The sequence below is a fragment of the Malus domestica genome, chromosome 03, assembly GCF_042453785.1.
Source record: "Malus domestica chromosome 03, GDT2T_hap1".
Taxonomy (NCBI): domain Eukaryota; kingdom Viridiplantae; phylum Streptophyta; class Magnoliopsida; order Rosales; family Rosaceae; genus Malus; species Malus domestica.
The window spans coordinates 32780632-32805124 of record NC_091663.1 but is presented as its reverse complement, the minus strand read 5'-3'; the positions used below and the strand labels follow the sequence as shown (position 1 = coordinate 32805124).

The window sequence follows — 24493 nt, the reverse complement described above, 5'->3', positions numbered from 1 at the left end:
CCACAGCACACAGAATGACACCCTTCTTGCACCTAGTGCGAAGCAACGAAAAAAGGAAGGAAAGAGGGTTGCTCTTCAAGCTAAAGTCGATGAGCTAGAAGCTCAGAACAACAAGATAGCAATGAAGAATGAGGTCCTCCACGAGCAGTATGAGAAGCTCTTTGAGACGCTCCACGAAACTAGGCGTACTCAAACACGCGAGCTTATTGCCCATGTGGACATCAACCATCATCTGGGTGCCCCCCAACACGGAGGGTCACCTTCCTTCGACATGGGTGTCCCTGATGAGGAGCGAGCTAATCATCAAAACATTGATCAACATGAGACTTCTCTCAACCTAAATGCTTCGACCCGAAGTAGAAGAAGTGGAGGAAGACACCTCCTTGCAGAAGGGTTGGAAGGATCAAAAGCCGTTTATCGTGATTGCTGAGACTTCCTAAAGCAACATCGAGAGAATCTCATCCACATATGATCAAAGATCAATGACCCAAGGGTTTCTGAAATACTCAGTCCCCTCCCAAGACCCAGGCCAGCTGCCAATCTAGGGAAGGAACGATAGGTCTCAGAAGAACATGAAGGTACGGGGGACTCTGAGGTATTCCGACAGACTCGCCCTAGAAGTCAGTACAGCGAGTCCAAGAAAAAAACACACGCCCTTGCTCAAACTTTCCTACTTCCAAGAGGCGATGGAAACTTACGAAAGAAAATTCCAGTGATACATGACTCCACTTAGGACCCCCTTGTCCTACAGCTCCTTTAGGAAGTAAACAAGTTGAAGGCTGAACATCAGGCCGGGATACCTGACTGGAACCAACCCAGGCCTGGCCCTCTCACAAGAAGGATCCTCGACACCCCTCTTCAAGCGAAGACAAAACAAAAGCTTGGTTTACAACTCTATACTGGAAATGAGGACCCAATTGAACACCTTAACCTCTTTAAGTCTACCATGGCATATCGGATGCACACCGACGAAGAGCGATGGCTTCTCTTCCCCTCCACCCTCTCTGGCGAAGCTCTAAACTGGTATTGTCGTCTTCCACCTAAGACAGTAGACTCATTTGAGGAATTGAGGAAATTGTTTGTCTCTCAACAGATCTTCCAGACCGATCACTTGTATTATGCAGATGACTTGTATACTATTCGTTAGAAGCCGGACGAGTCACTATGAGAGTATGCCGGTCGCTTCAGCCATGAGTATTCTCACTGCGCTGAGGCAGATAACAAGACCGCCCTCAAGGCCTTCACGGCAGGCCTACATGATTTTTTCTTCAAGTACATGATCAATGCCAACACTTGGAAGACTTACTCTAAGGTGATGGCACATGCTTACAACCATGCCTCCGCCGAAGCAAGGACATACCAAGGGAACCCCGATATGGTTAACCCCTATCAATAAATGGGAAGTGGAAGTCAAGTTCTACCAAGTGAGGAAATATTGGCCATTCAGACACCTATTGCATCATCTCATGCCTCATTTAGCTACTTGTTAAGTCACCAAACGTATCTGTCTCTTGGTAAGAGGAAGGATGTTTATTCTTAGCAAGCCCATTACAACAAGAGGGATAAAAGTTCATATCAAGATAACCAGGGGTGAACGTACAATCGACTATTATGACTATGGGGCCAAGCCTCACTCTTTCAAAGTGGAGGACTAGGTACTGAAGGAAATGCTATTATAAGAAGGCATACACATTACAAATGTTTTGACTCTCAACCGCTTGAGATCTTTTGTCACACAAGCTATTCGGCAAATATTTAAAGAAGAGGGAATTCAGACAACTTCTTCTGAGTCTTTTGCATTCCTAGCACTAGAACACTTGGTCTACGCTGACCTACCCTTATACTCCAACTCAGAGCTTCAACATGCATACTTTAACACAAAGTATGTGATACTAAGTGTTACAACCAACATGGCTCACATATCAAAAGCATGGATCCCTTCATGCATAGCAAAACATTCATAAGCATCACTCATATCAATCGACATAAACATTATACATTCCAACACATTCATACATAAACATTATACATTCCAACACATTCATACATAAACATCATACATTCCAACACATCCATACATAAGCCAACTGTGCTTCGAAAGGGTTCAACATACTTTGTGTCTTCGACACTTGCTACAATGTGCCTTGACACCTTACCCTTATTCTCACCAACCAGGTGATGAAATGTGAAGAAGGAACTCATCTTCATGCCACCAACCAGGTGATGAAATGTACAACTCGTACTCTCCTTCATGCCACCAACCAGGTGATGAAATGTACAACCCGTACTCTAATATCATTTGGCAACTTGCCACTCATGTCACCAACCAGGTGAAGAAGAAACTCATCTTCATGCCACCAACCAGGTGATGAAATGTATAACCCGTACTCTCCTTCATGCCACCAACCAGGTGATGAAATGTACAACTCGTACTCTAATATCATTTGGCAACTTGTCATTCATGCCACCAACCAGGTGAAGAAGGAACTCATCTTCGTGCCACCAACCAGGTGATGAAATGTACAACCCGTACTCTTCTTCATGCCACCAACCATGTGATGAAATGTACAACCCGTACTCTAATATCATTTGGCAACTTGCCACTCATGCCACCAACTAGGTGATGAAATGTACAACCCGTACTCTCCTTCATGCCACAAACCAGGTGATGAAATGTACAACCAGTACTCTAATATCATTTGGCAACTTGTCACTCATGCCACCAACCAAGTGAAGAAGGAACTCATCATCATGCCACCAACCAGGTGATGTGTACAACCCGTACTCTCTTTCATGCCACCAACCAGGTGATGAAATGTACAACCCATACTCTAATATTATTTGGTAACTTGCCATTCATGCCACCAACCAGGTGAAGAAGGAACTCATCCTCTGCCACCAACCAGGTGATGAAAGGTGATGAAAGAACTCACCTTCGTATCACCAACCAAGTGATGAAAGCAACTCACCATTCATTCCACCTACCAGAAGACGAGTGGTACAACTTGTACATGTGAACTCCTAGCATTCACAAATAATCAAAAACCCTTAAGCTTGACAACTCAACTAGGAGAACACTTATTTCCAACAAGAGTTATAGTCACCAACAAAGTCTTATTGCAAGCCAACAACAACTTCAGTGCATGGTGTACGAAGATCAAGCTATTCAGCCCTCTTGCATCTACTTCAGACATTTTCCCTCTGTAATAATGCAAACACTACAACTCGTAGAAAGCTTCACACTCTTGATCAAGACAGTGTGAAGCAAAACCAATTTATGGTGCCAACAAAAGCTTCATCAATGGAGGGCAACCACAATTCTCAAAAGCTTCACACACTCTTAATCAAGACAATGTAAAACAAAATCAATTTATGGTGCCAACAAAAGCTTCATCAAAGGAGTTCAACCACAATTCTCAAAAGCTTCACACACTCTTGATCAAAACAGTGTGAAGCAAAACCAATTTATGGTGCCAACAAGAGCTTCATCAATAGAGGGCAACCACAATTCTTAAAAGCTTCACACACTCTTGATCAAGACAGTGTGAAGCAAAACCAATTTATGGTGCCAACAAAAGCTTCATCAAAGAAGTTCAACCACAATTCTCAAAAGCTTCACACACTCTTGATCAAGAAAGTGTGAAGCAAAACCAATTTATGGTGCCAACAAAATCTTCATCAATGGAGGGCAACTACAATTTTCAACAAAAGCTGAGCACCGGTCAACGTTATACCGTCAAGGACCCATAAGAGTTTCCTTCCAACCAGAAGGCCAATCACAGCGCGACACGTGTCGACATCAGAAGCCAATCACAACACGACACGTGTCAATGTCAGAATGAAACTAGAAACTCTCTTCTATGAATAGAGATCATTCTCTCACAATATTTCTGAATGTCATTTGTATTAAATCATTCACTAGTACTCACTAAAGGAGAGCTTGAACCTATGTACTTGTGTAAACCTTTCACAATTAATGAGAACTCCTCTACTCCGTGGACGTAGTCAATCTGGATGAACCACGTACATCTTGTGTTTGCTTTCCTGTCCCTATCCATTTACATACTTGTCCACACTAGTGACCGGAGCAATCTAACGAAGGTCATAAACTTAACATTTTCTGTTATACCAAAGTCCTCACTGATTTTGTGCATCAACAGTATGCTTTATTTTTTCTGAATATCAAGAGTAAGAAGTTCCAATGCCTTTACTGTACTGCAACTTTGCAAGTCTGATTAATCTACTAGATGCTGATTACTGCTCAGTAAGGATTACTTAATAGTTTGACCTTATATTCATTGGAATCTTTTCCATAAAGCATAAAAAGAAGATGAAAATGATTTGTCACTGTAACTACTTAAATTTATTGGTTGATTTTTGGTATATGAATAATATCACCGGTTAATTATCGTAAGAGTACATTAGTAGTTAAACATAGACTTGTGAATTACGTTACGTATTTTAATCCTAATGTAAGTTATGTAATAGCAAGGACGTAATTAAATAGTTTCTTTTTTGTGTATACTGGTTTCTTCCACCTAGTCAAACTTAGGCAGCTTGAAAACCAACACCCAGAAACCCTAAACATAAAAATTTGGGTAATTTTATTTTAACAAATTGCTGATCACGTGGTTCTATTTCATAGTTTTTTTTTTTTTTTTTTTTTTTTTTTTGTGACGAGTTCTATTTCATAGTTGAAGATTAGCTACAAAACAGAAGACTTACGCTTTATGTACTAATTACTTCTGTACATAATTTGACTTCAATGTTATACATGAAGTGATAAACAGACGCGCATGACTATACTCACTAAAAAGCTTGTCATACTCTGAATTCTGTATTTTTTTGTTGGAGTGAAATTCTAGATAAAAAAAAATTGCTCTACGGAAAATCTTGTATACATTTGATATATTGACGCAATGACATTACAATATACATAATTTATACCTCGTGTTGTAATTTAATATTAAAATGACTTTCAGTAACTGAAACATATAATGAATTTATAATTGTGTTCTATTTATTCTTGTTTGGGTTTAGGGGTGAACACGATCCGAATTTGAAGGGTTTTAACCTAAAATTATAATTCTCTCCATGAGTGAAAGCAGCAGCAACACTTGAGATTTTCCTTTGTTGCCAGCCCTAATTCTGATTAGGGCAGATTTTCCTTTGTTGCCAGCCCTAATTCTGATTAGGGTCGGTGGCAGCCCTTCCTTCTTCCTTTGTTTCCTCTTTCTTCTACTTCTGGTGTTTTTCCTGCTTTCCTTCCTATTTTGATTTCCATATTCACCTCGATTTTCACAGGTACATCTGTTGCCCTCATATCAGATCTTCCATCCATCCATAGACATGTTCTTATTTTGGCTTTCACCAACTCAATCTCCATTCCAGTCTGTAATCAATTTTAACCGTGAAGTGATGCAGTCTTCAACTGAGAAGGTGCGTAGAGATCCGGAGTTTTCACCAGCTTGGGTGGCAACACCACCTTCTTCTCTTTGTCTACCATTTCTGGCAGTGTTGTCCGTGGCGATCCCACGGGCTTCTTTGGTTTCTCTCAATCAATGGCTACGGTCAGTGAGATGGTATATGTTGGAAGGCTAAATTCATCTTCTTTCCATCTTTGAGATGTGGGTTCTTGGCGAAAGTTGGTGGTGTAGGCTCCTGATCGTCGCGATCGGTGCATTCGACGATGCCGTTAAAGGAAAGCAGTTAGGGTTAACTTATGTGTTTTTTTTGTTTTGGGTATTTGGGTTACTATTGAGGTCTATTTTTTTTCTTGTATATGGACCTCAATTTGTGTAATTAATTGTGTTGTGGTAATATAGTTGTAGACATTGAAATTTCGGTAAATAAATGTTGACCGATAAATCAAAGTTTCAGCGTTCATGTATTACATAAATTTTACACGTAGCGTGTGTCTAAACAAAAAATCGAGAATCATCGGAAAAGTCATCAAACAGGACACGTGTCAACACCTGGCAGAAACGACTTATTTCATCTGGAATATTATATTCAAAATTAGACCTTAGAAAATTCTATAAATAGAAGCCAATTTCATTCATTTGTGAGGAACCAAAATCATTAGGCAAAATTCTTGAAGCTCTGAAGCTCTGAAACTCCGAAGCTCTCAAGCATCCAGGTTCCTGAAGAATCAAGAAAGCGTTCTTCGTTCTTCGTTCATCGTTCTTCCAAGATCAAGCCCCGACGGCCCTTGGATTAACAATCATCCACCAATTCAAGATCAAGCCCCGACGGCCCTTGAAGAAAGTGTTCTTCGTTCTTCGTTCATCGTTCTTCCAAGATCAAGCCCCAACGGCCCTTGGATCAACCATCCACCAATTCAAGATCAAGCCCCAAAAACCCCTTGAAGAACTTCTACCAATTCAAGATCAAGCCCCGACGGCCCTTGAAGAAAGCACCATCGTTCATCATCCGTTCATCCAAGATCAAGCCCCAACGGCCCTTTGGATCAACAACGTTGACAAATCCACACATCCAACCGTTCTTCAAGATTAAGCCCAAAAGCCCTTGAAGATCCGTTCATCACTGTTCTTCAAGATCAAGCCCAAAAGCCCTTGAAGACCCGTTCATCACCATTATTCAAGATCAAGCCTCAACGGCCCTTGAAGAAACACTCATCCTCAAGATCAAGCCCCAACGGCTCCTTGAAGATCCGCTCAAATCCACCTTCAAAGATCAAGCCCACGGCCCCTTGAAGAAACTTCCAACAGTTCATCCAAGATCAAGCCTCGACGGCCCTTGGATCAACGAAACATCCACAAATCAATACCTTACGGAGATCGAATCAGAGGATCAAATTTGAGAGAGATTGTAACCCAAAATCATCAAAAATACAAATATTATTTTGTGCACGTTGTTCTTGTCTCTTTCGTTTCAAGAAATTTTCGTGTTCACAATAGTAACCTTTGACTAAAAAAAAAAATCAAACTACAAAACTTAATAATTTAATCAATTCACCACTCAAACATCTCCGCAGATTCATCCTCCGAAATATTAAAGGCAAATTTGTTTATTCTCTACTATTGATGTCAAATCCAGTAATAAATGACTCCAAATTATTGATGATTAGATGGCCAAATTAGGCTCTTTAAGAGCATCTTCGAATTAGGGTTTCTAACGAAGTTAGGCTCTCTTTGAGTAGTAGGCTTTTATGGGTTTAGCTTGATGATGTTGTTTGATTGAATTTGGGGCCCTATCTGATACCAACGGCCAATTCCAAGCTTCACTCCAAGCCCAGCTACAGACACCAGAGAACCTGCAGACAAGTGAAAGAAGCTCATGGCAGTCCACGAGCAACACTGCCAACAAGGACAGACAACAAAGAGAAGGTGGGGTGCAAGGAACACCTGACCCGGTGCAAGCACCAGATCAAAGCACACCAACTCGAAACACCACAACAAATCGCGGCAAAAGGTGACTGAAGCTTGAAAATCGGATGAATATGGATGAGAGACAGCGAAGGGGAGAGAAGAAGGCAAATCAACCAAGAAAATCAGGGAAGAAAACAGAGGATGGAAGAGGAGAAAGAGATGGAGAAAGAAACAAAAGAAAACCCACCGATCCTAGGCGGCACCGGAATTGGACTCGATTGGGAACCACTCACACAGATCGATGATATTAACCCTCACACATAGGGAAGGTCTCTCAGGAAGAGAGAAAGGAAAGTTTTTGTTGTAAATACTTTTGTCTTATTTTGCTTACGTGAAAATCTTGAATGAAACCAGACTAAACTAAGCATAACCAAACCAAACATATTTAACAATGTAGTTTTCAAGTTTACGAGGAATCAAATCGAACTTAATTGTTCCCACTTCTAAACCAAAGAATAATAAGTGAAAAATGATCAAGTATTACATTCAAATGTGAGTTTAATTTAACCAAACTAGTCAAAATGGATCTGTTATTCATATACACTCAAAGTTCGAATTCTCTTTATAATTTGAATTAGTTCGAAATAAAGAAAAAAATAAGTGTAAGACATGACAACGTTTTTGTTGGCTTCCTTTCACGTAACAATCACCAGTCAATGTCATACCACCTTCCTCCCCTTCCTCCTCTTATCCAGATTGCTACTAAAACACTTCCTAGGCAGTTCTTCCCCTAAATGCCCTCCAGCTTCCTCACTCATTCCACGTCCACCCCAACACCGGACCCCTCCGACGTCCAAACCGCTGCCGTCTCACCAAAAACGACACCGGCAGGGCAGAGATGTGGAGCTACCTTTGGATTCCTTTCCTAATCTCCTTGTCCAAAGAGCTGCCCTTGGCCAAAGCCCAGGCGCCGATTCTCTTGCCGAGTCAACTCCGAACATCGGACTCGTCCTCGTCCAAGTGTACGGCCCCCGACCCCAAGATCAACTACAGGCCGGTGATCGGTATCCTGAGCCACCCTGGCGACGGCGCTTCCGGCCGGCTGAGCAACGCCGCCACGGCGTCGTATATCGCAGCTTCTTACGTCAAGTTCGTTGAATCGGCTGGAGCTCGTGTTATTCCTCTCATCTACAACGAGCCTCCCGATGTACTTTTCCAGGTGATCACCATAACAAATTGAGCTTTTTATAGAAGTTGCTTCTGTGTTGCTTACGTTAAAGCTGCTTTTCAAAGAAGCACATCATGGGTTGAGTTAACTTTACTCAGAAGAAGTGCTTAAATTTTCAAAATCCTTAAAATTGGCATATGATATTTGTATAGGCTCTTTTGTTTTAGCTGGAGAAACCACATTTATATAAACGACCCAGTTTTTGTATTGGCCTTTCTAATCGAAATTCGAAAGCTTTCGTTTATTTTTTGGGCTAAGAATAAAAAATTGAAGTTGGCGTGAATACTGGCTGTTCATTTATATAAGTTTCAATATGTGTGCATATATAAACTAAGCCGGCCTGTCGCAGTGATTTTGTTATGTTGCTCACTATATAATGCTGCTTTGCAGAAGCTCGACCTCGTCAATGGCGTGCTTTTCACCGGAGGATGGGCTAAAAGTGGTTTGTACTATGACGTTGCCGAGAGAATATTTAAGGTAATTTAGTGCTTGATATAGTAACCCTTTAGTGCATGATCTACACTAACATTATAGTCCTGGTTTGCCAGGCAGACCATTTAAATCTAACTTTTATATACTACGGAGTCAAGTTTCTGCTAAACAAGCAGAAGACTCTATTTTCTACATAGAAAATTGGTCATTGTAGAACATGCCACAACCCCTTGATGTGCTTTAGTTGCTTGTCTGGACTCAGTTTTATGAAAAAGAACTCCGATCTTTCGTTCAAACTTACACAACAACAACAACAACAACAAAGCCTTTTCCCACTAAGTGGGGTCGGCTATATGAATCCTAGAACGCCATTGCGCTCGGTTTTGTGTCATGTCCTCCGTTAGATCCAAGTACTCTAAGTCTTTTCTTAGAGTCTCTTCCAAAGTTGTCCTAGGTCTTCCTCTACCCCTTCGGCCCTGAACCTCTGTCCCGTAGTCACATCTTCGAACCGGAGCGTTAGTCGGCCTTCTTTGCACATGTTCAAAATCACCGGAGCCGATTTTCTCTCATATTTCCTACAATTTCGGCTACTCCTACTTTACCTCGGATATCCTCATTCCCAATCTTATCATTTCTCGTGTGCCCACACATCCCACGAAGCATCCTCATCTCCGCTACACCCATTTTGTGTACGTGTTGATGCTTCACCACCCAACATTCTGTGCCATACAACATCGCTAGCCTTATTGCCGTCCTATAAAATTTTCCCTTGAGCTTCAGTGGCCTACGACGGTCACACAACACGCCGGATGCACTCTTTCCATCCAGCTCGTATTCTATGGTTGAGATCTCCATCTAATTCTCCGTTCTCTTGCAAGATAGATCCTAGGTAGCGAAAACGATCGCTTTTTGTGATCTTCGCTAGATTGCTCCGGTCATTAGTGTGGATAAGTATATAAATGGATAGAGATAGGAAAGCAAACACAAGATGTACGTGGTTCACCCAGATTGGCTACGTCCACGGAATAGAAGAGTTCTCATTAATTGTGAAGGGTTTACACAAGTACATAGGTTCAAGCTCTCATTTAGTGAGTACAAGTGAATGATTTAGTACAAATGACATTAGGAAATATTGTGGGAGAATGATCTCGTAATCACGAAACTTCTAAGTATCGGAGTGTGGTGTCGTCTTGTCTTGCCTTATCTGTCTCATAGGTAGATGTGGCATCTTCTCTGGAAGTACTCTTCCTCCATCCAGGGGTGGTATCTTTAACTGGTGGAGATGCACAAGGTAATGTATCAATTTCACTTGAAGCTTACTTGTAGTTTCAGGCTTGGTCAAGCGCGATACAAACCATGTAGTAGGAGTCCCCCAAGTCGCCGAGCTAGGGGGTCTGCTGAAAGAGGTGACAGACAAGGTAAGCAATCAGAGCTCCGACTGATTGTTCACCTTCTCCCCATCTTGCAGCAGCATGAAGGATAAAGAGAAGAAAAATGAGAAGAGATGATATGAGATACTTTTGCTTTTGAAGAAGTAACTTTCCACAGGCTTATTCTTGAACTGAGCTGGAGGGTTTTCTGGTTTCCTCCAGAGTATAAGGCCGACTGAAGAATTTGAGGGTCAAAACAAGTCCATCAAATCTAGAGTACGTTCCACCCTGCTGATATGGGATACTTTTGCTTTTGACAGAGTAATGAATGTATCGGCACGTGTGCTGTTACGCTTGTCTCCACATGCTTCCTTGTATCCTTCGCACTTGCCCTATCTGTTCCTCAAGCAGATGCAGAATCTTCCCTGGAAACATAAGATGTTGAAGATGAGTACTCGAGAGCAATGCCAGGTAAGTAATCAGGTAAGGGGTTCCAGGCAGTCAGTTCCTGGCTGGAAGCTTGATTCCAAGTGCTGACTGATTGCTCTCTTTCTCCTTGTCTTGCAGGTAAAAACAAGGCCAAAAGAAAAGACAGGGAAAAAGCATGATATGGGATACTCTTGCTTTTAACCCTGATGATATGAGATATTCTTGCTCTAGTATAGCTTGTTTGCAGAGGTATTATCGGGGGGAAAGAAAGCTGAATATTTCGAAAGGCTTCGTTGGGAGTGCCCTCTCAGATATGATGAAGGGTTGAGCATTTTTGCAGGTCTGCCTGTCCGTTGGGGATGGAGGTCGACATATATAGGAGTCTCCCTAACAACAAGTAGTAATGCTATTCCTTTACCCTGCTTGGTCATAGCACGGTAGTGGGAGCTGCCAGTTTCACATGTTTTAACTCTGTCAGAGCACTTTGAAAAAGTGGTCTGTGGTATCTGGCTCTCGAGATTCGGAGAACGATGCCTCTTCGATTTTTGAGAAAGCAATCATGCTGGGGGTATGACTCTCGAGATTCGGAGAGCAGTCTCTTCGATTTTTGAGGAAGTAATCATGTTGGGAGTCTGGCTCTCGAGATTCGGAGGGCGGTGCCTCTTCGATTTTGGAGCAAGCAATCTTGTTGGGAGTGTTGTCTCGAATGTGAGTAAAGGTTGGGCATGTTTGCTAGTCTACCTTGCCACGAAGCACAAAGGTTGACACACAGGGACTTTCCAATTATCCAGCAATGGTACTGTTCCTTTACCCTCTCTTCGATTTTGAGAAAGTAGTCATGTTGGGAGTCTGGCTCTCGAGATTCGGAGGACGGTGCCTCTTCGATTTTGGAGCAAGCAATCTTATTGGGAGTGTTTTCTCGAATGTGAGTAAAGGTTGGGCATGTTTGCTAGTCTACCTTGCCACGAAGCACAGCGGTTGACACACAGGGACTTTCCAATTATCCAGCAGTGGTACTGTTCCTTTACAGTTGTGGGTAATAATATGGTAGCTAGACCTTCAAAATTTATGTGTCTAAACTTTTGTTAGTGCTGTTTCTTTGCTATTCTTTTACCTTTCTTGGTCAGAGCGATGTAGTGGGAGCTGCAAGCTTCACGTGCTCAACTTTGGCAGAGAACTTTGACAAAGTTATTTGTGGTACCCATGAGCTATTGTTGCGTGTGGGAAGTGGGTGATTGAACAGTAAGATTCATGTGCTTTCTACTTCACCAGAAGTCTTCGACAGAATGCCCATAATTTCTGCAAAGCTGAGTGTGCGTGTGACAGGTGCTGACAAGGCTAGAAAAGTAGGTGCCTCTTCGATTTCTGAGATCGGCCCTCGTGGTCTCTGAGCAGCCCAGCTTTTGAGAAAGCGAGCGCCTCTTCGATTGATTCGGAGAACGATGCCTCATCGATTTTTGAGAAAGCAATCATGCTGGGGGTCTGGCTCTCGAGATTCGGGGAGCAGTGTCTCTTCGATTTTTGAGAAAGTAATCATGTTGGGAGTTTGGCTCTCGAGATTCGGAGGGCGGTGCCTCTTCGATTTTGGAGCAAGCAATCTTGTTGGGAGTGTTTTCTCGAATGTGAGTAAAGGTTGGGCATGTTTGCTAGTCTACCTTGCCACGAAGCACAGAGGTTGACACACAGGGACTTTCCAATTATCCAGCAATGGTACTGTTCCTTTACCCTCTCTTCGATTTTTAAGAAAGTAGTCATGTTGGGAGTCTGGCTCTCGAGATTCGGAGGACGGTGCCTCTTCGATTTTGGAGCAAGCAATCTTATTGGGAGTGTTTTCTCGAATGTGAGTAAAGGTTGGGCATGTTTGCTAGTCTACCTTGCCACGAAGCACAGAAGTTGACACACAGGGACTTTCCAATTATCCAGCAGTGGTACTGTTCCTTTACCCTTGTGGGTAATAATATGGTAGCTAGACCTTCAAAATTTATGGGTCTAAACTTTGTTAGTGCTGTTTCTTTGCTATTCTTTTATCCTTCTTGGTCAGAGCGATGTAGTGGGAGCTGCAAGCTTCACGTGCTCAACTTTGGCAGAGAACTTTGGCAAAGTTATCTGTGGTACCCATGAGCTATTGTTGCGTGTGGGAAGTGGGTGATTGAACAGTAAGATTCATGTGTTTTCTACTTTCCCAGAAGTCTTTGACAGAATGCCCATAATTTCCGCAAAACTGAGTGTGCGTGTGACAGGTGCTGACAAGGCTGGAAAAGGCTGGAAAAGTAGGTGCCTCTTCGATTTCTGAGATCGGCCCTCGTGGTCTCTGGGGAGCCCAGCTTTTGAGAAAGCGAGCGCCTCTTCGATTTTTGAGATCGGCCTTCGTGGTCTTTGAGCAGCCCAACTTTTGAGAAAGCAAACGCCTCTTCGATTTCTGAGCAGGCGCCTCTTCGATTTCTGAAGCTTCGTCGAGTGCAGATTTTTATAGGGGCTGGCATTAAGTTCCAAAGCACACTTGAATCTCCACCAGTAGAAGCTTCATTCTTGCACTTCTAAGATCTTGATTTGTCCGACCTCTTCTCTCTTCAACACCTTTGAAAATGTCTGGCCCCTCCGACCGTCGTTTTGACTTGAACCTTGTTGAAGAGGCAGCCCCGCCTTCTCCAGACAACATATGGCGCCCATCCTTCGTCTCCCCTACTGGTCCTCTTACCGTTGGGGATTCCGTGATGAAGAATGATATGATCGCTGCGGTGGTGGCCAGGAACCTTCTCACTCCCAAAGATAACAGACTACTTTCCAAACGGTCTGATGAGTTAGCTGTTAAGGATTCGCTGGCTCTCAGTGTTCAGTGTGCAGGTTCTGTGTCTAATATGGCCCAACGCCTATTTGCTCGAACCCGCCAAGTTGAATCATTGGCGGCTGAAGTGATGAGTCTCAAACAGGAGATTAGAGGGCTCAAGCATGAGAATAAACAGTTGCACCGGCTCGCACATGACTATGCTACAAACATGAAGAGGAAGCTTGACCAGATGAAGGAAACTGATGGTCAGGTTTTACTTGATCATCAGAGATTTGTGGGTTTGTTCCAAAGGCATTTATTGCCTTCGTCTTCTGGGGCTGTACCGCGTAATGAAGCTCCAAATGATCAACCTCTGATGCCTCCTCCTTCTAGGGTTCTGTCCAGTACTGAGGCTCCAAATGATCCCCCTCCGGTGCCTTCTCTTTCTGGGGCTCTACCGACTGCTGAGACTTCTCCTAAGCAACCTTTGTGAAGGCTCCCTCTTGTGTGCTTATTTTGACTCATGTATATGTACATATTTGTAGCTTATCGGGGATATCAATAAATAAGCTTTCCTTCATTTCAACGTATTGTGTTAAATACACCAAAGCCTTCTTCGCTAAGTTCTTTGAATTTTCTTTTGTTAAAGCTTGTATGTTGAAGCTTTCTGAGTGGAGCATGTAGGTTGGGGTAGTGTTCCCTTAATTTCCCGAGTGAGGAAAACTTCTCGGTTGGAGACTTGGAAAATCCAAGTCACTGAGTAGGATCGGCTATATGAATCTTAGAACGCCATTGTGCTCGATCCTGTGTCATGTCCTTCGTTAGATCTAAGCACTCTAAGTCTTTTCTTAGAGTCTCTTCCAAAGTTTTCCTAGGTCTTCCTCTACCCCTTCGGCCCTGAACCTCTGTCCCATAGTCGCATCTTCTAATCGGAACGTCAGTAGGCCTTCTTTGCACATGTCCAAACCACCGTAACCGATTTTCTCTCATCTTTCCTTCAATTTCGGCTACTCCTACTTTACCCCGGATATCCTCATTCCTAATCTTATCCTTTCTCGTGTGCCCACACATCCAACGAAGCATCCTCATCTCCGCTACACCCATTTTGTGTACGTGTTGATGTTTCACCGCCCAACATTCTGTGCCATACAGCATCGCCGGCCTTATTGCCGTCCTATAAAATTTTCCCTTGAGCTTCAGTGGCATACGGCGGTCACACAACACGCCGGATGCACTCTTCCACTTCATCCATCCAGCTTGTATTCTATGGTTGAGATCTCCATCTAATTCTCCGTTCTTTTGCAAGATAGATCCTAGGTAACGAAAACGGTCGCTCTTTGGTATTTCTTGATCTCCGATCCTCACCCCTAACTCGTTTTGGCCTCCATTTGCACTGAATTTGCACTCCATATATTCTGTCTTTGATCGGCTTAGGCGAAGACCTTTAGATTCCAACACTTCTCTCCAAAGGTTAAGCTTTGCATTTACCCCTTCCTGAGTTTCATCTATCAACACTATATCGTCTGCGAAAAGCATACACCAAGGAATATCATCTTGAATATGTCGTGTTAACTCATCCATTACCAACGCAAAAAGGTAAGGACTTAAGGATGAGCCTTGATGTAATCCTACAGTTATGGGAAAGCTTTCGGTTTGTCCTTCATGAGTTCTTACGGCAGTCTTTGCTCCTTCATACATATCCTTTATAGCTTGGATATATGCTACTCGTACTCCTTTCTTCTCTAAAATCCTCCAAAGAATGTCTCTTGGGACCCTATCATACGCTTTTTCCAAATCTATAAAGACCATGTGTAAATCCTTTTTCCCATCTCTATATCTTTCCATCAATCTTCGTAAGAGATAGATTGCCTCCATGGTTGAGCGCCCTGGCATGAACCCGAATTGGTTGTCCGAAACCCGTGTCTCTTGCCTCAATCTATGCTCAATGACTCTCTCCCAGAGCTTCATTGTATGACTCATTAGCTTAATACCCCTATAGTTCATGCAATTTTGTACGTCGCCCTTATTCTTGTAGATAGGCACCAAAGTGCTCATTCGCCACTCATTTGGCATCTTCTTCGTTTTCAAAATCCTATTGAAAAGGTCAGTGAGCCATGTTATACCTGTCTCTCCCAAAAGTTTCCACACTTCGATTGGTATATCGTCTGGGCCTATTGCTTTTTTATGCTTCATCTTCTTCAAAGCTACAACCACTTCTTCCTTCCGGATTCGACGATAAAAAGAGTAGTTTCTACACTCTTCTGAGTTACTCAACTCCCCTAAAGAAGCACTCATTTCATGTCCTTCATTGAAAAGATTATGAAAATAACCTCTCCATCTGTCTTTAACCGCGTTCTCTGTAGCAAGAACATTTCCATCCTCATCCTTGATGCACCTCACTTGGTTTAGGTCCCTTGTCTTCTTTTCCCTTGCTCTAGATAGTTTATAGATATCCAACTCTCCTTCTTTGGTATCTAGTCGTTTATACATATCGTCGTAAGCCGCTAACTTAGCTTCTCTGACAGCTTTCTTCGCCTCTTGCTTCGCTTTTCTATACCTTTCACCATTTTCATCAGTCCTCTCCTTGTATAAGGCTTTACAACATTCCTTCTTAGCCTTCACCTTTGTTTGTACCTCCTCATTCCACCACCAAGATTCCTTTTGGTGTGGGGCAAAGCCCTTAGACTCTCCTAATACCTCTTTTGCTACTTTTCGGATACAACTAGCCATGGAATCCCACATTTGGCTAGCTTCCCCCTCTCTATCCCACACACATTGGGTGATTACCTTCTCTTTGAAAATGGCTTGTTTTTCTTCTTTTAGATTCCACCATCTAGTCCTTGGGCACTTCCAAGTCTTGTTCTTTTGTCTTACTCTTTTGATATGTACATCCATCACCAACAAGCGATGTTGATTAGCCACGCTCTCTCCTGGTATAACTTTGCAATCCTTACAAGTTATACGATCCCCTTTCCTCATTAGAAGAAAATCTATTTGTGTTTTTGACGACCCACTCTTGTAGGTGATCACATGTTCTTCTCTCTTCTTAAAGAAGGTGTTGGCTAAGAAGAGATCATATGCCATTGCAAAATCCAAGATAGCTTCCCCATCCTCGTTTCTCTCCCCAAAACCATGGCCACCATGAAAACCTCCATAGTTGCCTGTCTCCCTGCCCACGTGTCCATTTAAATCTCCTCCTATAAATAACTTCTCCGTCTGAGCAATTCCTTGCACCAAGTCTCCAAGATCTTCCCAAAATTTCTCCTTCGAACTCGTATCCAACCCTACTTGAGGTGCGTACGCACTAATCACATTGATAAGTTCTTGTCCTATTACAATCTTGATTGCCATGATTCTATCTCCTACCCTCTTGACATCTACAACATCTTGTACCAAGGTCTTGTCCACGATGATGCCAACACCGTTTCTCGTTCTGTCCTAGCTTCTTCACCCTCCCCCGTCTAATAGGATCAAAGTACTTCTTTTGTGTGTCCCGGGTAAAGTTGATAGGAGCATATGCTCCCAAACAACTTTGAGTGGAGTCGTTCGAAAAGAAGTTTCTATGGCCCCCTTGCTCATTTAACACTGCATCCGGGTGCCGATGGAGATACAGCGACCCTTGCTCACTTATCACTGTGCTCAGGCCACACAGCGCGCCACTTACGGGTGACGCCCTAGCTTTAGCGCGATTTTGTTCTGGATTCATTTTCATAAGGATTCGACGTGATCATGGAGTGCTGGCTGTCGACTACCTGACGCCCTCCCCCTCCTCCTTTATCCGGGCTTGGGACCGGCCATGTAAGACATAGGCGGAGTTTTTCGTTCAAACTTAAATTGATCTAAATCGTTACTCGATCAGTTTAGTATTGGCGGGACTTGGCAGCATAAGAATCATGATTCTTAATAGGGTTTAGGTTTTTAGAGGTCAAAATTGACATCATACCAAGCCCAATATCATGTCATTGCCTATGATCATCAGCATGAAGGATCATTCTCTGTTTGCCAGCCAACACTAGGCAAAAGAAAATTTGATAGATACTGGTTAGATAGAATGGTCAGCCTAACCACTAAATAGGGGTTTAGAGTCAAAGTTCGATTTTTTGCATTAGATTTAGAACCATGACATTGTTGTCATCGTTGGCTAACCTTAGATGCTTCAGGGCTCTTTGCATCATAAAGATTTCCAGTAAATTGAAATTCTTTTAGGATAGTTTCATTGCTTCTCTTAAGAATTTAGTTTCATTGCTTTTCTTAAGAATTCGTCCATAGTTCCATTCCATATTTATTAGCGACGTTTGTATCTGTTTTCTGCAGAAAATTATAGAGAAGAATGACGCTGGAGATCATTTTCCATTATACGCCACCTGCTTAGGTTTTGAACTTCTAACAATGATCATCAGCAAGGTAAACTATCCTTCTCAAAGTACACTGTTTTTCCATAAGAATTCAGCCTCGTCATTCAAATTGCATTTCTTTCACCTTTTTTAATGCATAAATGCCTAAGTATTTGAATGCATAAATGCCTAAGTAGCCACTGTAAATGATCAAATTTGTACATTCTGATGGGTGATGGCGCTTTAAATGATTCAATTTCTAAAAGAAGCAAAACCAGCACATCTGTTTTTTAGGGCGACAATTGCAATTCAAAACTATTTTACCAAGTGCCTTGTTTCTTCGTTTGAGAATGGCCTTTCTTGGTTTCTTTAGTGGGCATACAACTTGAGACTATGAAAAGAATAGTCTTTAGTGAGGGTGCATCCATTTACAACTTGACATCCAACATTGAAATATGCAATTGCAGTTCAATTTCTTTTATTAGAATTGTCACAGTATTCCTTTCAATCTGAATCACCTTAGTCATGTCAATTAGTTGTAGTCTACTTTTAAGTCGTCGAGTTTTTTTTTTTTATCCTTATTGATGCATCATTCTTAATATATTTTTCACAATTTTATGATTTCCACAACTTTCTTTCTTCCTTCTAGAACAAGAAAATTCTGGAGACATTCAGTGCAGTAGATGTGGCCTCAACTTTACAATTTACCGAGAACGCCGTTATTGAAGGAACTGTTTTTCAAAGGTATAAATCTTGGAATGTGGTTTTCCTGACTCAATTTGTATGTCATTGTTCTAGTCTTATGCAAAATAATTTTACTTTGAAACTTTTTCTTCAAACATGTTGTTGCATTGATTACCGATCTTAGATCCTTAGTCAAAACAAACTGTGAGGATGTCTATGAGTATGCGAATTCTTGAAATGCTATTGATTTATACGCCTATAACCGAAATGTATTAATTGTAGGGCCTCTAGAAGTTATCTTAAATTTTTTTTTGGGGGGGGGGGGGGGGGTGTTCTAATCTCTCTTCTGTAATTTTTTGTTTGATTCTTATAAAATTAAATATCTATCTTTATGAAAAACCCAACCATCATTCGAGCTAGCTTCCCTGATGCTAGCATGCTTGTCACAGATTTTAGAGAGGAACATTCCCTTAAATAGGACTGAACACGAGAAATTTATGTACTTCGGCCTAATCAGTAGGGTTAAGCGGAGTAGACGTCAATAGAGCATGCTAGACATCATCCTTGTCTGATCTTTATGACCTTCGTTCTAATTATTAAGGAGGAGGGTTGATGTTCTATGAATTAGCATGGAAGTATCTTTTATGTTACTGTACATCCAGGGTGATTTAACTTCTTCAGCCACTAAATTAATTTTTTACTTTTGCAGATTTCCTCCGGACTTGCTTAAGAAGTTGAGTACAGATTGTCTTGTAATGCAAAACCATAAAGTGAGTTCTAATCTAAAGGTTCCTTCCTTGAAGCTAGACATAGTTATCAAATATATCATTTATGCATGGATTGATCCTGAATTATCAAATCGAAAACCATTTACTTGGTCAAATCTTATAATTGTTCAGTTTGTTTTTTCATTTAGCAAAGGCAAAACCACTTCAAAACATATATAATTAGCTTCGGTTGAGAAGTTTAGATTGTTTCATTATGATTCTGAGTTTGTCGAGTCATCGACAAGATTGATGAGACAAATGGCTGTGTTTTGAGAATATCTTGGATTATGAGTTATTATGATTTTCGTTCTTTCTGTTGATTTATGCTTCTTGTACCATGCATTTTGTTTTTCTGCTGTTCTTATCCATATGGTTATACTTATGCTTAGAAAGCATGGTTTAGGTTTTCTAACATAAGTTTGTAATGATTCAACGCAACAGTATGGTATCTCACCAGAGAGGCTTATGGAGAACGAGAACCTGTCAAGTTTCTTTAAGATCTTGACAACTTGTACTGATGAAGATGATAAGGTACTGAATGTAACTATCTCGTTTGGTTATGTGGTTTCACCATGTCATGAAACATCTCTCTATTCAAGTTCCCCAATTCATTTTATTCCCCTGAAGATTCTAAGTGTTGCAGTAACACTAATGCCAGGTCTATGTGTCCACAGTACACGCATACAACTATCCTGTGACTGCCTTCCAATGGCATCCAGAGGTATTACCACAATATTTCTTTCGTCGTCTTTAATGCTACTATTAACTCTAAATTTAGCAATATAAGCAACAGCACATTAACAGTGTTTGAATATGGAACCATCTCGAGGCTCTTTATATTTGAATATGCATCTGCAAGGATTTCTACGTAAGATGTATTCACAACCTTGTGGAGGAGAAGCTATGATTACGTAATTATCAAAGTTTGCTTTTCGTACCATCTTTGTATGTAAGATTGGCACATAAAACACTAACTAGTTCTACTTAAGACACTTCCAATATTACTATATTTGTGTTCTTAAGAAAGATTTTCAATAATTATTACCGTGGAACCTGTACAATTTTGCATAACTAAGAATTGGGAAAAGCAAAAGACCTTTGAGAAAATCTGGACTTATTAGATTATTCCGACGGATTTGTTTCAAGTATGAGAAGACTAACTAATTAAGATGCAGAAAAATGCTTTCGAATGGGGCTTACCAATGATTCCGCACTCAGAGGATGCTATTCAAGTGACCCAGCACGCTGCAAACTTCTTGGTCAGGTTAGGGCTCCTTCTGTATCTGTCTTTTAGTTCTAAGTAAACCGCTGTGCTTTTCAACTTTGTCTGGAGGGCAGAGGTAGAAAAAAAAAATGGAAAATTTAAGGTTTAGAGTCTTCAGTCAGATAACCGCATTATTTGTTTATTCAATTATCGAGGTTCTACTGTATTAACAACTTTTCACAGTGTCATATTTCAGAATTCAGAATATGCATCTACAACTTTAAAATTCACTTAAGTTTATTCAACCGGAATGATTGCGGACCCAAAACTTAGTCTAATTTTGAATTTGTGATGCAGTGAGGCAAGGAAGTCATTAAACAGACCGCCTGTCCGGGAAGTCCTTGACAATCTCATCTACAACTACAGTCCCACTTTTTGTGGGAAGGCTGGGTAAACCAAAAACTGAACTTCAAACTGCATTATTATTTTGGATTTATGCATGGATTTATTAACTTGGTTGTCCTACGCTTTCCGATTGCAGGAGGGGATTCGACGAAGTTTACATCTTTACGCAACCTTCACTCGCTCATTTGTAAATTAAACGTATGCGTCGAAACTGTATAGACAATGGAAATGAAATGTAAACATTGTATTTACAGGACCTTAGCACTCTCATGAGTGTAAAACCTGTTTGTAATTTACATGTCACCAGATTATGTATCAGATTATTTATTAAATAATCACTACTCGGCAGTCCGGTGTATATATAAAGTTGCAACAAGAATATTGCTTGTATCCCAAGTTAGAATTTTTTCCAAGTTCCAGGTACATGAGAGATGTTTCCGTGTACCCGGAACAGGAGCCAGTAGAATTGCACGATACTCTGCACTACAGCTAGACATTGGAATCCAGAGAAGTTATGGAAGTTTCTGTGCGAACTTAATTAGTGTTTACTTGTGTCACATAACATAACACAGTAGAATTGCAGCTTCATCACATGAATTAGGTTCATCTCTGATACGCACTTGTGAGTTTACTGGCTATAACTAGTTTCGCTGTATCACTCAGTCACACAACTATGCCTCGGCCACACACACACACACCCCGGTTAGCCCAGGTGGTGAGAGAGGGAGAGCGGGATAATGAATTAGGATTTCATCGTTTGATTCTTTATGATAGAAGAGGAAAAAGTGTTGCTTGAACTTATATTCTCACAGTTTTTTTTTTTTTTTAACTTCGTTTTTTAGGAGAAAACCTTTTGGGGGGACAAGTTTCAAATTACATCACGTGTTATTTGTTAAATCTTCTTTCATTCAATGGGGATAGGAGCCAAGAGTGAGTTCTTGCCCAGAAGTGTGAACTAAACGATTTACCATTAGAGCATTTTACACAGGAATAACACGGGTTGAACAAAATTTTACTGCTTTCTTGTTATGTAGTGAGACAAATCTTTTACTTGCCTTAATTACCAAGCTGAAAGAGTTTATGTTCTTTAGTTTATTGTTAAAAGGGTTTTTGTATTCATAAAAAAGATGTAATTTTTTAGGGATTTAATGATGGGTTAGGTTCAGGAATGCAATAAGCTTGGAAACCGCTCTCAGTCAAGCGTTGATACTGAATTGTTACTTCTGTGTTTCGTTGACAAAACGAAATTTCTTGGTGGGAATTTGAGTTGACATGTGTTTAACCTCATATGAATTCATAATATTGTCTAAAGTTAGTTTCTTCCGGTGCTCAACTGTGCTATAGGTTTCGTACAAGTGGCTGAGTCGAAATTACTTTGTGTCTTCCAATGCTGCAAAGAGGTATAGGAACTGTCTTTAAATATTTCCCGGGTTGCATTTTTTGTTTACAGGTGATTGAAAGTTGTTTTGTATAGGTTACTCCAGGAGTTTGTTGAAAATCATGGAAATGGGTTCGAATTGGTGTATGTTTTGGCTGGCTGGTTGAAGAGCGATCCTTCGAGCTACCATACAAGGCTTGTTTCTGGGCCTAAACTTGCAGGTAACATTTATTTGTAAGAAAGTATGTATGTTTGCTTGTGATATTTTCAACTAAAATCGAAAAGGGGTAGGGAGCATCCAATTATATTCCTTTTAGATAGAATATGATGATTTAAGTCAATGGCGTCTTTTCTGGTTGTATTAGATGCAATAGAACATGTTGAGAGAGAGTGAGAGCAGTAGTTTGGAGGGTTAGATTCCCAATAGGATGACATACATAGACTTACGCGGACATGAGTTATGGTTGACACAGTATGGAAGCTATTATATTTTTGAGCGTATTCATCCTTTCATGAGCTATGTAACAATGGTTTCAGTTTTTTAATTTTTAATTTTTAATTTTTTAAGGTATGCTTGTTGAAATCTAAGATAATTGTTCATGCTTTTTCTTGGTCCGTCTCATCATCTTTTTGTCAGACATTCAGACTTAGCTTCTTGGTCCGTCTCATCATCTTTTTGTCAACATTCAGACTTAGCTTGTCTCATCATTACACATCCGGGAAGTGGAAATATTATGGAATTCATGTCTGTCAAATTATATGCAGAAGCAAAAGAAGAATTTGATGGCAACTGCTCGGTCGGGGTTTATAGTGTGCAAGCTTGCATCCCAAAGGATCCAGCTGCATTGTGGAATGCTGAATTTGTGCAAGCAGAAAAGCTCTCTAAGCAGGCTCCTATGGTTGAGAATTGCTTGAGAGATATCAGGTATATTTCGTTCTGTTTTACTCATATAAATAAAAGGTTTGTGTTTGTACCATACTTGACCAATCCCGAAACTACTGAGTACTGGTCAACGTTATACCATCAAGGACCCAGAAGAGTTTCCTTCCAATCAGAAGGCCAATCACAGCACGACACGTGTCGACATCAGAAGCCAATCACAACACGACACGTGTCAATGTCAGAATGAAACTAGAAACTCTCTTCTATAAATAGAGATCATTCTCTCACAATATTTCCGAATGTCATTTGTACTAAATCATTCACTAGTACTCACTAAAGGAGAGTTTGAACCTATGTACTTGTGTAAACCCTTCACAATTAATGAGAACTCATCTACTCCGTGGACGTAGCTAATCTGGGTGAACCACGTACATCTTGTGTTTGCTTCCCTGTCCCTATCCATTTACATACTTGTCCACACTAGTGACCGAAACAATCTAACGAAGGTCATAAACTTAACACTTTATGTTGTACCAAAGTCCTCACTGATTTTGTGCATCAACATTTGGCGCCGTCTATGGGAACGACACTTATTCCCACTCTCTTCAGCTTTGCCAAGCTGGTTTCCACCATTCGTACACTCTCTTTTGACCAGACATCCCTCTCCAACATAGGGAGTGAAGGAAGCCACAGCACACAGAATGACACCCTTCTTGCACCTAGTGCGAAGCAACGAAAAAAGGAAGGAAAGAGGGTTGCTCTTCAAGCTAAAGTCCTAGAAGCTCAGAACAACAAGATAGCAATGAAGAATGAGGTCCTCCACGAGCAGTATGAGAAGCTCTTTGAGACGCTCCACGAAACTAGGCGTACTCAAACACGCGAGCTTATTGCCTATGTGGACATCAACCATCATCTAGGTGCCCCCCAACACGGAGGGTCACCTTCCTTCGACATGGGTGTCCCTGATGAGGAGCGAGCTAATCATCAAAACATTGATCAACATGAGACTTCTCTCAACCCAAATGCTTCGACCCGAAGTAGAAGAAGTGGAGGAAGACACCTCCTTGCAGAAGGGTTGGAAGGATCGAAAGCCGTTTATCGTGATTGCCGAGACTTCCTAAAGCAACATCGAGAGAATCTCATCCACATATGATCGAAGATCAATGACCCAAGGGTTTCTGAAATACTCAGTCCCCTCCCAAGACCCAGGCCAGCTGCCAATCTAGGGAATGAACGATAGGTCTCAGAAGAACATGAAGGTACGGGGGACTCTGAGGTATT

At 41.3% G+C, this 24493-nt stretch overlaps 1 protein-coding gene and 1 long non-coding RNA gene across 2 annotated transcripts; both read left to right on the top strand.

The window, feature by feature from the left end:
• Positions 1-8008: 8008 nt before the first annotated feature.
• On the top strand, positions 8009-21299 carry LOC103408080 (gamma-glutamyl hydrolase 2-like). Its single transcript, XM_029100277.2, has 10 exons — positions 8009-8550; positions 8950-9036; positions 17872-17961; positions 18541-18635; positions 19285-19345; positions 19784-19873; positions 20001-20063; positions 20518-20606; positions 20904-20996; positions 21088-21299. The coding sequence occupies exons 1-10, from the start codon at positions 8230-8232 to the stop codon at positions 21140-21142; spliced, it is 1044 nt and encodes a 347-aa protein (XP_028956110.2). The 5' UTR covers positions 8009-8229; the 3' UTR covers positions 21143-21299.
• Positions 21300-22279: 980 nt separating this feature from the next.
• On the top strand, positions 22280-23256 carry LOC139194283 (uncharacterized). Its single transcript, XR_011579044.1, has 3 exons — positions 22280-22351; positions 22426-22550; positions 23095-23256. It is a non-coding gene; the product is annotated as an uncharacterized lncRNA (long non-coding RNA).
• Positions 23257-24493: the final 1237 nt, after the last annotated feature.